The 14,513-nt window shown below is 44.3% G+C and overlaps 1 protein-coding gene across 1 annotated transcript in view; it reads right to left on the bottom strand.

The window, feature by feature from the left end:
- LOC129703370 (mediator of RNA polymerase II transcription subunit 12-like protein) overlaps positions 1 to 14,513 on the bottom strand; it is a 453,395-nt gene that overhangs the window by 352,506 nt on the left and 86,376 nt on the right. Inside the window, exons 11-14 of the mRNA XM_055645744.1 lie at positions 13,067 to 13,201; positions 10,043 to 10,169; positions 7,576 to 7,808; positions 5,532 to 5,636 (exon numbers count right to left, since the gene is read on the bottom strand). Of these exons, the coding sequence (XP_055501719.1) occupies positions 5,532 to 5,636; positions 7,576 to 7,808; positions 10,043 to 10,169; positions 13,067 to 13,201 (600 nt within the window). The remainder of the gene's footprint in view (positions 1 to 5,531; positions 5,637 to 7,575; positions 7,809 to 10,042; positions 10,170 to 13,066; positions 13,202 to 14,513) is intronic.

The following is a 14,513-nucleotide window of genomic DNA, read 5'->3' as shown; positions in this document are numbered from 1 at the left end:
GAGCCGACCAAGGTCGACTGGAAAAAGATCCTAGCAGGAATGTCGGTGGTTCTGTCCACTAAGGAAGACACAAACAATCTCCCAGATGTACTAGAGGACAGAGGATCTAGGGAGACAGGGGAACTGAATGAAATTTGCATTATATTGCAAGAAATAGTATTGGGTAGACTATTCGGCTGAAGGCTGATAAATCCCCAGGACCTGATAGTCTGCATCCCAGGGTACTCAAGGAGGTGGCTCTAGAAATCGTGGACGCATTGGTGATCATTTTTCAATGTTCTATAGATTCAGGATCAGTTCCTGTGGATTGGAGGGCAGGTAATGTTATCCCACTTTCCAAGAAAGGAGCGAGAGAGAAAACGGGGAATTATAGACCATTTAGCCTGACATCGATGGTGGGGACGATGCTGGAGTCAAATATTAAAGAAGTAAGAATGGCGCATTTGGATAGCAGTAAAAGGATTGGTCCACGTCAGCATGGATTTATGAAGGGGAAATCCTACTTGATTAATCTTCTGGAATTTTTTGAGGATGTGACAAGTAAAATGGATGAAAGAAAGCCAGTCGATGTAGTGTATCTGGACTTTCAGAAAGCCTTTGATAAGGTCCCACACGGGAGATTAGTTGGCACAATTAGAGCACATGGTATTGGAGGTAGGGTATTGACATGGGTAGAGAACTGGTTGGCAGACAGGAAACAAGAGTAGGAATAAATGGGTCCCTGTCAATATTGCAGGGAGTGGCGAGTGGAGTGCCGCAAGGCTCGGTGCTGGGGCTGCAACTATTTACAATATATGTTAATGATTTAAATGATGGGATTAAAAGTAACACTAGCAAATTTGTGGATGACACAAAGCTGGGTGGCAGTGTGAACTGTGAAGAGGATGCTAGGAAGTTGCAAGATGACTTGGACAGGTTGGGTGAGTGGGCAGATGCATGGCAGATGCAGTATAATGTAGATAAATGTGAGGTTATCCACTTTGGTGGCAAGAACAAGGAGGCAAATTATTATCTCAATGGTGTCAGATTAGGAAAAATTAAAGTGCAACGAGACCTGGGTGTCCTTGTACACCAGTCACTGAAAGTAAACATGCAGGTACAGCAGGCAGTGAAGAAAGCTAATGGCATGTTGGCCTTCATAACGAGAGGATTTGAGTATAGGAGTAAAGAGGTCCTTCTGCAGTTGTACAGGGCCCTGGTGAGACCACATCTGAAGTATTGTGTGTAGTTTTGGTCTCCTAATTTGAGGACTGACATCCTTGCTATTGAGGCAGTGCAGCATAGGTTCACGAGGTTAATCCCTGGGGTGGTGGGACTGTCATATGAGGAAAGATTGGAGGGACTGGGCTTGTATTCAGTGGAATTTAGAAGGATGAGGAGATCTGATAGAAACGTACAAAAATATAAAAGGACTGGACAAGCTAAATGCAGGAAAAATGTTCCCAATGATGGGAGAGTCCAGAACCAGGGTCCACAGTGTAAGAATAAAAGGGGAGGCAATTTAAAACTGAGATGAGAATAAACTTTTTCACCCAGAGAGTTTTGAATTTGTGGAATTCTCTGCCTCAGAAGTCAGTAGATGCCAATTTACTGGATGAATTTAAAAGAGAGTTAGATAGAGCTCTCGGGGCTAGCGGAATCAAGGGGTATGGGGAGAAGGCAGGCATGGGTTACTGATTGTGAATGATCAGCCATGGTCATAATGAATGGCAGTGAAGGCTCGAAGGGACAAACGGCCTTCCTTCTGCTATTTTCTATGTTTCTATGTTTCAATGTGATCACTGGTTAGCACTGACTCAGTGGGCCATTTCCCATGCAGTATCTATAAAGTCCAAAGACACAAAGTCACAGCATGAGAATAAAAGGATGTACCATTGGACAAGAAATGAGGACAAATTTCTTTCATCAGAGGGAGGTGAATCTGTGGAATTCATTGACAAAGACATTGGGTATTTTTAAGGTGGAGATTGAAAGATTTTTGATTAGGAAGGGCATCAAAGGTTATGGGGAGAAGGCAGAGAATGGGATCGATCAGGCAGCATCGTGTGAGAACATGGATAGCTCCAGTCACCTGAGCTCCTCTCTTCGACTGTCTATTTTGAAAAAGCTCTCCAACTCTCTCTGTCACCTACCCTTGTTGCTGTCTGACCTGCTGAGTTTCTCTAGCACTTTGTATCTATGCTTGATATAAAATTTATTCTGGCTATGAGGGCATCATTGCACAAGTTGTCACTCGTGATCCATCTCATTTCACTGAGATCAGCTTTAGACCTTACACTTTAGAGATACAACGCGGTTACCGGCCCTTTGGCCCTGCGAGTCCGTACCGACCAGCAATCGCTCCATACACTAACACTATCCTACACACGGACATTTTTTACATTGTACCGAAGCTGATTAATCTGCAAACCTGTACGTCTTTGGAGTGTGGGAATGGCTGGTAAAGAACATTCCCTTGGCCATCTAAGGGCAAGAGTTAGAACATGAAATGCAAGATATCCTTCATGTGCAGAAATATAGAAATCAGCAAATTGGCACCAAATTGCCTGGGTCTTCACTAACTGTATTTTCCCCATGAGCTTAAACGTCCTATCAATTAGACCAGTGCAAACTTCAGGCAATTGAGTGGTAGATAACCACTAATCTACATGCAAGAATTCGGGGTGGATGTGTATAATATATACACGATTTCGGTGAGCCCCGCTGCAGGAGGATCCCGGCAAGCCGTGGCCATACCTGACAACAGGTCTGGCTAGTCCACCACGGAACCGGGAACCTAACCACCCAGTGAGGGCCAACAGTTGTGCGGTTGGACGCAGTTAGACCCAGTAGGCCGCTGGCATAGCGGGGGGAAGTCTCTGAGCCCGGCCCCTACTCGTCCCCTGAAGACCGGAGAACCTAAGAGGAGGGAGCCGGTAATGACGGTCGCGAGGAGCAAGGCTGGCAGGAAAATTAACCAGTCAAGGTCGGCTGCGAGAGGCCCCCGGGGCACGAAGATGGCCAGATGAGAAGGGGAACGTCAGCTCGCTGAATGATCCAGGGGCATGCCTGGTTCGGGCGCCGCTCCATAAGACATAATGCGCAGGTCAGACTTTGGAAATGGCACCAAATCTCAGAAAAGAATCCACTGTGTTTTGCATATGTGTTAATAAAGCACCATGGAATGTATATTAAATGCTTAAAGTCTGGCAGCAGAGCACTGTCTGGAAAATGCTGGTAAATAGTTCCCAGAGATATAAATACAAGGAACTGCAGATGCTGGTTTACAAATAAGACACAAATTGCTGGAGTAACTCAGCAGGTCAGACAGCATTATTGGAGAACATGGATAGGTGACATTTTGGGTCGGGATCCTTGGTCAAAAAGTTCCTAGTCTTTGAAACACATTGATGTGGTCCCAGAACTTGATAGCAATTATGTAATTCTGAACAAATTACATTATAACCCCACAGTCTATTTTAACACTTGGCTGTAATGTGACATGGAACTAAATATTGTAACTAACTTCCAGATTCTTGCGCGGTTTATGGTCAATCCCCAGATGTCTGAGAAACATTTTACAGAAATAGATTGTTAATCACAGCAAGTTTCTGAAGAAGGTCCCGGGGGTGTGTGAGTGAATTATTTGCCTGACATCATTCATGTGTTCAACAATGAAAATAAGCTCTAGCCGGACGTGAATGCATTTACAACATGCATAAAATCTCTAGATAAGGAACTTTGCTCAGTTTTTAGTTTAGAGATTTAGTTTAAAGATACAGTACAGAAACAGACCCTTGGGCCCACTGAGTCTCGCTGACTAGTGATCACCCTGTACACTAGCATTAACCTACACACTAGGGACAATATACAATTTTTATGTAAGTCAAATTAACCTACAAACCTAAACGTCATTGGAGTGTGGATGGAGCACCGAGGGAATACCCGCGAGGTCGCACGGAGAATGTACAAACTCCGTACAGACAGCACCCGCAGTCCTGATCGAACCCGGGTCTCTGGCATCATAAGGCACCAACTGTACCGCTGCGCCACTGTGCCACCTCCATACACCCTTTACCAGAAAGTCTGCACAGTGGGGCATCTGGTTGAGCCACTGCCTCACAATGTCAATGACCCGGGTTTGATCCTGACCCCTAGTGCTGTCTGCGAGGAGTTTGCACGTTCTCCCTGTGACAGCATAGATTGCCTCCGGGTGCTCCGGTTTCTGTGATGTGCAGGATTGCAGGCTAATACGGTGAATTGTGCTGGGACTGGGTGCAAAGGTGGGCAACGTAGATCTAGTGTGAACGGATGAAGGATGGGCGGCATGAACCGGAGGGCCAGTTTCCGTGCTGTACCTTTCAATCAACAAATCAAAAAAATCTGCTCTGCAGGGGCATCAGACAATCCGACATCGGCTCTTCGGGTCTTGTGCTTATTTTTCAATTTGAAGAGAAGTCCTTGTGCTGGAAGTTACAGTTCTTGCAAGAACTTGTTAATTAAGGAAATAAAATGTTCTCTAAAAGTTTGCGGGGGAAATTCTTTGCCAAATATAGTTAGCAAGAGGAAGTTTAGGCTATTTTTCTTCATGCAGAATGCAGTTGGGTCCACAGTTAAAGTTTCAGATTGATGGTGTCATCTGACCCTTCAGTTCTGACAAACATTTGCCACACCATTCCTCCCGCTATGATTGTGCCCGACTTGCAACATATTTCCAGTATTTCCTGTATTCCAGTACAAGATTACTTGTAGAAATAAAAATAGGATCTACGTGCACCATGTTACTGGGGGTGAAATCCTTAACGACTCCTATTCCGATCATCATGACACATCCCTGTAAATCAGTGTGGTTTTGCACATGTAGTTCTAGTTGTCCCATTACATGATGTGGAAGCTTTAGAGAGGGTGCAGAAGATGTTTACCAGAGTGATGCCTGGATTAGAGGATATTAGCTGCAAAGAGAGATTAGAGAAATTTGGACGTGCATACAGATTAGTGGTGGTCTTGGCATCATGTTCGGCACAGGTATTGTGGGCCGAAGGACCTGTTGCTGTGCTGTACTGTTCCATGTTCTATGTTCATTATTGCCACAGGATCGCTCTGCCTTCCTCTGAGGGAACATGCAGTTCAACAATTCATCCATCAATCTCCCATTTTCATTTTTGACGCATTCAGAACACATCCCAATTTTCCGAAGATAGACACAAAATGCAGGAGTAACAGCGCGTCAGGCAGCATCTCTGGAGAAATGGAATAGGTGACATTTTGGGTCGAAACCCTTCTTCAGACTGAGAGTCAGGGGGTGAGGGAAACTAGAGGTGTGAAAAGGTTCAGACAAGTCAGAACCGGCACTGATTACCAAGGAAAGGTGGAGCCCACAATGGTCCATTGTTGGCTGTGGAAGAGACGATAATGAAGGGAACAAAATTCCCAATTTTTCAGAACTGATACCAGATAATTCACACTGATTGCACCATCGCCCCCTCATTGCTAACTTCCCCATCAAACAACGAAGAAAGGCAAGAAATTGCAAACAGAAGTTTTCAACTTACTGCAAACTCAGGTCCAAAATCTGCTTTGAAGTCATTTGTGTCCACTTCATCAAATAGATTTGTGGGTCCTGTGTCTATATCCATGTGCTCTCCCAGCCCTTGATCCTACAAATAAAAGATCACATTTTGTAAAGTTCATACCATATATAAGACAACAAGGAAACTGAAGCAGGAGTGTATATTATGTTTCTTCATGCCTGCCCTGCTCATGATGGTTAAACAGATCTTTGCCTCAGCACTAATTTCACACCTTTTCCACACTGCTTTTCCACATTAAAAAAATTGCTCAACCTTGACTATATTCAAAGCCTCAAACTTCACAGCTATCTGCAGGATTTACTATTCTCAGAAAATAAATCACTCCAAACTTTTAAAAGAGGCTGTTTTTTATTACTCAAGATGGTTGGTGCCTGGAAAAGCCCCGACCACCGCGGGTGAACAAAGGAGTAAGATGACTGAACTTTGTTGCCTTCCATCACAGAGAGGAATGTTGATTCCACTGTGGTGGATGTTTATGTTAAATTTATTGTGTATTGTGTTCTTTTTTACTTGTATGGCTGTATGGTAACACAAATATCACTGTACCTTAATTGGTGCATGTGACAATAAATGTGAACTTGAACACGCTGCCAGGGAAGGTAGTGGCAACAGATACGCTAGTGGGGTTTTGGGGTTTTTAGATAGGCACATCGACATGCAGTGAATGGAGGGATATGGATCATGTATAGGGAGGAGAGATTAGTTTAAATCAAAGATGAACACAAAATGCTGGAGCAACTCAGCAAGGCAGGCAACATCTCTGGAGAGAAGGAATGGGTGACGTTTTGGGTCGATACACTTCTTCAGACTGATGCTGATTAGTTTAACTTGGCAACATGCTCAGCACAAGTAAAATAGGCAAAAGGGCCTATTTCTGTGCTGAATGAATGAATGAATGAATGATTGAATGAATTAATGAATGAATGAATTAATTAATTAATGATTGAATGAATGAATGAATGAATGAATGCATGAATGAATGAATGAATGATTGACTGAATGAATGACTGAATGAATGTATGAATGAATGAATGCATGAATGAATGAATGAATGAATGAATGAATGTATGAATAAATGGATGAATGGATGAATGAATGAATACTTTAATGGTCTATGTTCTATGTTAAATGGGTAATTCACTTTTTAATTTAGTTTAGTTTGGAGATACAGCACGGAAACAGGCCCTTCAGCCCACAGAGCCCAATCAGACCATTGAGGAATTAAACAGTCGGTCATGACCAGCTGCATCTCTACGTGGTGCGGCAGCTGTACAGCTGCGGACTGGAAGTGCCTTCAGAGAGTGGTGAGGACAGCGGAAAAAATCATTGGGACTTCTCTTCCTTCCATCATGGACATGGGGTACAAGCGCTGTCTGATTAGAGCTAAGGGCATTACCAGAGCCCCCACACACCCACAATTTGGACTGTTCATACTGCTTAACTCTGGGAGGAGGTACCGCAGCATGAAGAACGGGACCACCAGGTTCTGCAACAGCTTCATCCCCCAGGCCATATGATTACTGAACAATCAAAAAAACCGAGGCTAGAACTTTTTAAATATCGACACTTTTTAAAAACTTTTTATATATATTTATTTTACAGAACCATGCACATGAGGCATTTTTATGGACGCACCTAGAACTTTTAACTATTACCTGATTTTGGAGAGTAAAATGCAACGAAATTTCGTTCAAGGTGCACTGTGTCTAGGTGTATATCTGAATGACAATAAAGTTTTCATTCATTCATTCATTCATTCATTCATTCAGGAGTAGACCATTCGGTCCATTGAGTTTACTCCGCCATCCAATCATGGCTGATCTATCTTTCTCTCTCAATCCCATTCTCCTGCCTTCTCCGCAAGTACCAATCAAGCCGCCTTAAAAATACCCGATGTCTTGGCCATTGTGGCGCTGAGGCAGCGGCTCTACACCTGCGCCGCTGTATAGAAGGAACGGCTGCATTTACATCATCGCCCCCCCCCCACCACCACTGCCGTACATACCTCCAGTTTAACTGCCAGGTGGTTCCTGTCTTGTTCCTTGCTGTAGTGCTCCTCAGGATTGTCAGCGGTGGGCGACCGAGGCCCGGTCGCCGCAGTGACAGAGGTGAGGTCTCCGCGGGATATGAGCGTGCACATGTACGCATCGTGCGAGAATACATCGTGGCGAATGAATTCACAGAACAGCAGCACTAGGTTTATAAATTCTGCCTTCTCGTTTTCATTGTCGAGGTCAGCTGGCACACGTAGACACAAACAAAAAATGTATACTGAGGACCAGAATTCTTCAGCTGATGGTCAAAGGCACATCTTCAATAACATGTAAAAACTCAAATGTAACCTACATGCAGCAAAGTGACATTCACAATCTTTTACTTTAGCACATAGATCCATACAGTATGGAAACAGGCCCCTTCAGCTCAACTTACTCACCAACCAACGTGTCCCAGCTACATTAGTCCCACCTGCACATGCTTCAGCCATAACACTCTAAACCTGTCCTATCCATGTACCTATCCAATTGTCTCATAAATGTTATGATAGTACCTGCCTCAACTACCTACTCTGGCAGTTTGTTCCATACATCCACCTCACTTTTAAAAAAAATATTTACCCCTCTCAGATTCCTATTAAATCCTGAGCTACTATCTACCACACTGGAGACCCTCGGACTATCTTTAATTGGACTTTACTGGACCTTATCTTGCACTAAATGTTATTCCCTTTATTGTCGATCTGTACACTGTGGATGGCACAATAATAATATTTCCGCTGACTGGATAGCATGCAACAAAAGCTTTTCACTGTTCCTCAGTACACGTGACAATAAACTAAACTAAATCTTTCTTTTCCCCCTCACCTTAAAAAGCAGCATTGCCTTCCAAGACATTGCCTCCCAAGGATGACAATGTCAATGACCAGAGGGCATAGCTTTAAGGTGAGAGGGGAAAAGTTTAAAGGAGATGTGCGGATCAAGTGGTTTTTTCACACAGAGGTCAGTGGGTGCCTGAAACATAACGTGGTGACAGGGTGGTGGTGGAGGAGCCAGATACGATAGTAGCAGTTAAGATGTTTTTATAGAGGTTTATGGATATGCAGGGAATGGAGGGACATGGATCACATGCAGACAGGTGAGACAAGTTTAACTTGCAACCATGTTTGGCATGGACATAGCAGGCCAAAAGGGCCTGTTCTTGTGCTGTACAGTTTTCTGTTGTATTGGCAATGCACACTTTAAGGACTTGCGTGGAACATCAACATTGTGAATCTGTGGCATTATCTGCCACAGAAGGCAGTGGAGGCCAATTCACTGGATGTTTTCAAGAGAGTTAGATTTAGCTCTGAGGGCTAATGGAATTAAGGGATATGGGGAAAAAGCAGGAACGGAGTACTGATTTTGGATGGTCGGCCATGATCACATTGAATGGCGGTGCTGGCTCAATGGGACGAACGGTCTACACCTGCACCTATTTTCTATGTTTCTATATTACAGAATGGAAGATCATTCATTTCATTCAACGCCAAATTTCTAATCACTGACTGATGCCTATCGTGTGTAAGAAACCCAAGTCCCAGTGGGATCTACCAATTGTCCTTTCCAGCTTTGTCAAAAACAATGATGTTTAGTTTAGCTTAGTTTAGTTTAAAGTCACATACACAGAGGTACTGTTAAAAGTTATTGGTGTGTGTTAATCGGTCAGTGGAAAGACTATACATGATTACAATCAAGCCATCCACAGTGTGTAGATACATGATAAAGGCTATATCATTTAGTGCAAGATAAAGTCCAGAAAAGTCTGATTAAATATAGTTCAAGGATCTCCAATGAGGTGGATGGTAGTTGAGGACCGCTCTCTAGTCAGTGTTAGGATGGTTCACATGCATGATAACAGCTGGGAAGAAAAGTAGCTCGTAGATCTGCTGCCTCACAGCTCGAGAGACCCAGACACAAAGCTGATCTCTGGTATTGTCAATGCGAAATTTGCTTGGTTCTCCCTGTGGGTTTCCTCCTACATCAAAGGTCTCTAATAAAGTAGATGGAAGTACCATTCTCTCATCAATCCTCTCATCAACCTCCAGTTGGTGAGAGGACGGTTCAGTTGCTGATGCCAGCTGGGATGAAACTGTCCCAGAATCTGGAGGTATGCGCTTTCACACTTCTGTACCTCTACCCTAATGGGAGAAGAGAGAAAGGGTGACTGGGGGTGAATGGTCCTTAACCTCAGATGGTTAATGTGGGAAAGCAAGAAAGATCGGAGCAACAAGTATTTTATTCCATTTTTATCCAGAGTTGCTGCCAATTTCTTGCTAGAGAATTATGGAGAAATTGGTCCCCAAGGAAAAAGTGTCAACCCAGAACATTTCTCTTCTCCCAATGCTCTGCCCCAGAACAGTGTTGGTGTGTTGGAACTGAAGGTCCTACGGGCAGGTCAACAGGGACAAGAGCAGCCAAGAAAAAAATGATACTTACTTAATACAGGAGCTTGGGTGTCAAGGAATCGAAGGAGAATGTTCTGGAAAACAGGCAGGCTTGAACCGGTAAGTGACACAGAGGAAATGGACTCCTTTTCGTCCAAGACTTCAGACTCACCACATCTCTGAAAAGACAAGGCACAAATTAATAAAACAAGAAGGATTTGTGCAGGACATCTCTGTTTGTTCAAACCACCTCCTGCTTTAGTAGTATCACCACTGAGTTTGAGTTTAGTCTGTGGATAGACAATACATGATTACAATCAAGCCATCCACAGTGTACAGATACACGATAAAAGGAATAATGTATAACTTTCAGTGCAAGATAAAGTCCAGTAAAGTTCAATCAAAGATAATCCCAGGGTCCAACTCAGAGCAACTCAGAACTACTCTCTAGTTGTTGGTAGGATGGTTCAACCGCCTATAACAGCCGGGAACCCTAACGTTGCACTGGACATCGTGGTAAGATAGTATGAAATCCAAGAAGGACTGCAGTTGGAGCATTTTTAGTCAAACTATGGATCAATTTCCAGCATTTTAGTGACGTTTTAGTGACCTTTTCTGTCAGAAATATATAAAATTATGATTTTGACGGCATAGGTATGGTCGACAGTTAGAACCTTTTTCCCCCAGGGCGGAAATGTCATGGACTAGAGGGTATAGCTTTCATGTTAGAGGGCAAAGTTTAAAGCAGATGTGTGGGGTAAAACTTTTGATACAAAAGGATGGTGGGTGCCTGGAACGTGCTGCCAGGGGTGGTGCTGGAGGCAGATACGACAGTGGCATTTAAAAGGCTTTGATTTTAGGCACAGGGATACACAGGATATGGAGATATATGAATCACATGCTGGCGGAGGAGAGCAGCTCAACTCATGTTCGGCATGGGCATTGCGGGCCGAAGGGCCTCCTCCTGTTCTGCTTCATATTTTATGTTCTATCTTTCAAGGCATTGCAGAAAGAGCAGAAAAACAAGTGGAAACATGAGAAATTATCCCTAAAATAACAACTGCTTTTGTCTTTTAGGTTAAAGTCATATATAGTGCTGTATAACTAAAACTAAACTAAAGTATCTGGTTTACACAAGTGCTTGGCTTTGACTGTGAAGGTTGGAAATGTTTCATCTCCATAACCAAACGCTGGACACAACAGAGCACTATCCCTCACATTTGACAACATCATGCCCTATCTATCTTGCATTTTGTGGGACCCTTTCAGTAAGTGTGCTCAAGAGAACAAAACACTGTAGTGTGAGTGAGATCTTAACTGCCTTAGAAACTGGAAAATTGGATGAAGTGAGGATGTACAAATTGATTACAATATGAGTAACCCTTGAAAGTCCCTTCCTTGTAAGACTTTTGATTTGGACATACCATTAATAATGTTGCCTGTTGAAACACCACTAGTAACTTACAGTAACTAGGGGCAGCACAGTGACGCAGCTGGTAGAGCTGCTGCCTCACAGCACCAGAGACCCGGGTTCGATTCTAACCTCAGGTGATGTCTGTGTGGAGCTTTCATGCTCTCCCTGTGAGTGCGTGGGTTTCCTCTGGGTGCTCCCGTTTCCTCCCACATCCCAAAAACTAGCGGGTTTGTAGGTTAACTGTCCCTCTGTGAATTGGCCCCTATTGTGTAGGGAGTGGATGCGAAAGTGGGATAACATAGAACCAGTGTGAAGGGGTGATCAATGATCTGCATGGACTAAAGTTTCCATGCTATGTTTCTAAGTGTAAACGAACAACCCAACAAAATCCTCTCATCAGTTTTCATGTTAGTTCTAGAGATACAGCGTGGAAACAGATCCTTCGGCCCAGCGAATCCATGCCAGCTAACAATCACCCCGTGCACTCGTTCTACCCTACACACTAGTCTGTGTTTTTTTTGGTTTTTTGTCCTGTTGAGGGTTTAGTTTGTAGCTGTTTATCGGGTTTTTTTAAATGTGTATGTGTGGGGGGTGGGGGAAACTTTTAATCTCTTCCCTGCATGGAGACCCGACCTTTTCCCTGTCGGAGCTCCGTTGCCGTTGGGGCCTAGCGCCGTGGGGCGGCCTCCACCGGAACGACCTGGAGGCTCAAGTCACGGAGCCTGTGGAGCTGGGGAGCTGCTGAGGAGCCGCGGAGCCTGTGGAGCCTGCTGTGGAGCTGAGGAGCTGCTGAGGAGCTGCTGGGGAGGTGCTGTGGAGCTGCTGTGGAGCTGCTGTGGAGCTGCTGAGGAGCTGCTGGGGAGCTGCTGTGGAGCTGCTGCAGACTTACCTACGTGGAGCTGGCCGGCTTCGGGGCATGAAGAGCGGCAGTGGCGCGTTGCTGCGGCCCGGTTCCGGTGGATGGAACACCGGGAGCTCGCGGATCCCCGGTGGGAGGCTGCTTTGCGGGGCACCGGCTGCGGCGACTTCTCCCGCCCGAATTGCGGGGTTGAGAGTGACCTGGAGGGGGGCCCTACAACGCCCGGCGCGGCCTTAATTTGCCGCGGACTAGCGCCCGCCGGGGGCTTTGACCTCGACTTCGGGAGGGAAATGGAGTGCAGGGGAGAGACAAGAACTTTGCCTTCCATCACAGTGAGGAATAGAGCCACTGTGATGGATGTTTATGTGAATAGTGTTGGTGTGTGTTTTGGTTCTTTTATTGTATTGTATGGCTGCAGAAACTACATTTCGTTTGAACCTCATGTGAGGTTCAAATGACAAATAAAGGTATTGTATTGTATTGTATTGTATTGTACACTAGGGACAATTTACAAGTTACAGAAGCCAATTAACTTACTGACCTATATGTCTCTGGGATGTGGGGAGAAAATGGAGCACCCGAAGAAAACCTATGCGGTCACGGGGAGAATGTACAAAGTCCGCTCAGAGAGCATCCATAGTCAGGATCGAACCTGGGTCTCTGGCGCTGTGAGGCAGCGACTCTACCGCTGTGCCACCATGTCGTCCCACCAGTTTAAGTTAGGAATTGATGGAATTTAACTTTCCCGACATTTCATGCTGGTTTCTGGGATTTCACATTTGATACTCAGTTATGTGACTCACCTCTGCCTCGATTTCAGCCTGCCTCTTCTCCAGCAGTTTCGCCACAGTCATAGCTCTGTGCTTCCCACATCTCTTGCAACTCACTGCCCACTCGCATAATAACGTCACAACTGCCTCATCATTTGGTGCGATTTGCTGTGGAGTCCAGGAAAGGGGAAAGAGTTACAAGATATAGTGAAGGAGGGAAATAAAAACCACACACCTTCAATTTGGCTCCTTCAGTCTGAAGAAACATAGACTAGATACAAGTCTCGACCCAAAACATAGACTAGAAACAAGGAACTGCAGCTGATGTTTAATGCACAAAAGGACAGTTGCCCAGAGTAGGGAAATAGAGAATCAGAGGACATAGGTTTAAGTTGAGGGGAGAAATATTTAATAGTAACCTGAAGAGTAAATGCAGACAGGTGGGACTAGTGTAGATGGAACATGTTGGCCGGTATGGGCAAGTTGGGCCTGTTTCTATGCTCTATGACTCTATGACACAACGTAGTGGAGTAACTCAGCAGGTCAGGCAGAATAAATCTCATACTTATTACTCACAAACTACAAATGCAATTCTTTAAAAGTTAAACATTGTTTATTCCCATTATCTTTCCCAAATAATTTGTTCCCATTCTACCATAGCAGCATGCCATAATAGTTTTCGTTATTCAGATTTAAAACCCTGCTAACAGGTAAATTACTGTCGACCTTTGCACAAAATATATTATGATCCCTTTTCCCAATAGGCTCCTTAGCCATCAGATCTTCATTACCGAATAGTAGTTCCAAACAGCCCTCTTTGATTTAGTTTAGAACTACAGCTTGGAAACAGGTCCTTCAGCCCACTGAGTCCGTGCCGCTAACTGCAGTTCGATGTTATCCCATTTTCGCATCCACTTCCTGTACACTGGGGGCAATTTACCAGAAATCAATGAACCTACAAACCCGCACATTTTTTGGATGTGGGAGGACATGGTTAAGGGCGGCACAATAGTGCAGTGGTAGAGTTGATGCATTGCAGTGCTAGGGACCAGGGTTCGATCCTGCCTACAGGTTCTCCCTGTGACCGCGTGGGTTTTCTTTGGGTGCTCTGGTTTCCTTCCACATCACAAAGACGTGCAGGTTTGTCAGTTAATTGTTTTCTGTAAATTGGCCCTAGATTGTAGGATAGAACTCATGTATGGGTGACCACTGGTCGGCACGGACTCAGTTGTTCGAAGATCCTGTTTCCACACAGTATCTCTAAACTAAACTAAAGCAAAATATAATGGAAAAAAGTTTCTGTAAGTTACAAAAAGAAAGAAAACTTTACAGGAAGCTAATCTGTTTTAGTTCATTGAGGTAAGTGGAGTTTTGTAGAAACATCTTAATGATACAATACAGATTTGTATCCCTTCACATTAGGGGCAATTAAAAAAAAAAGTTTTACACAGGCTAATTAACCAAACTCGTACATCTTTGG

This window comes from Leucoraja erinacea, chromosome 14 (genome assembly GCF_028641065.1).
Source record: "Leucoraja erinacea ecotype New England chromosome 14, Leri_hhj_1, whole genome shotgun sequence".
Taxonomy (NCBI): Eukaryota; Metazoa; Chordata; class Chondrichthyes; order Rajiformes; family Rajidae; genus Leucoraja; species Leucoraja erinaceus.
The sequence above is the reverse complement of the archived record's forward strand: the minus strand, read 5'-3'. Positions and strand labels throughout refer to the sequence as shown.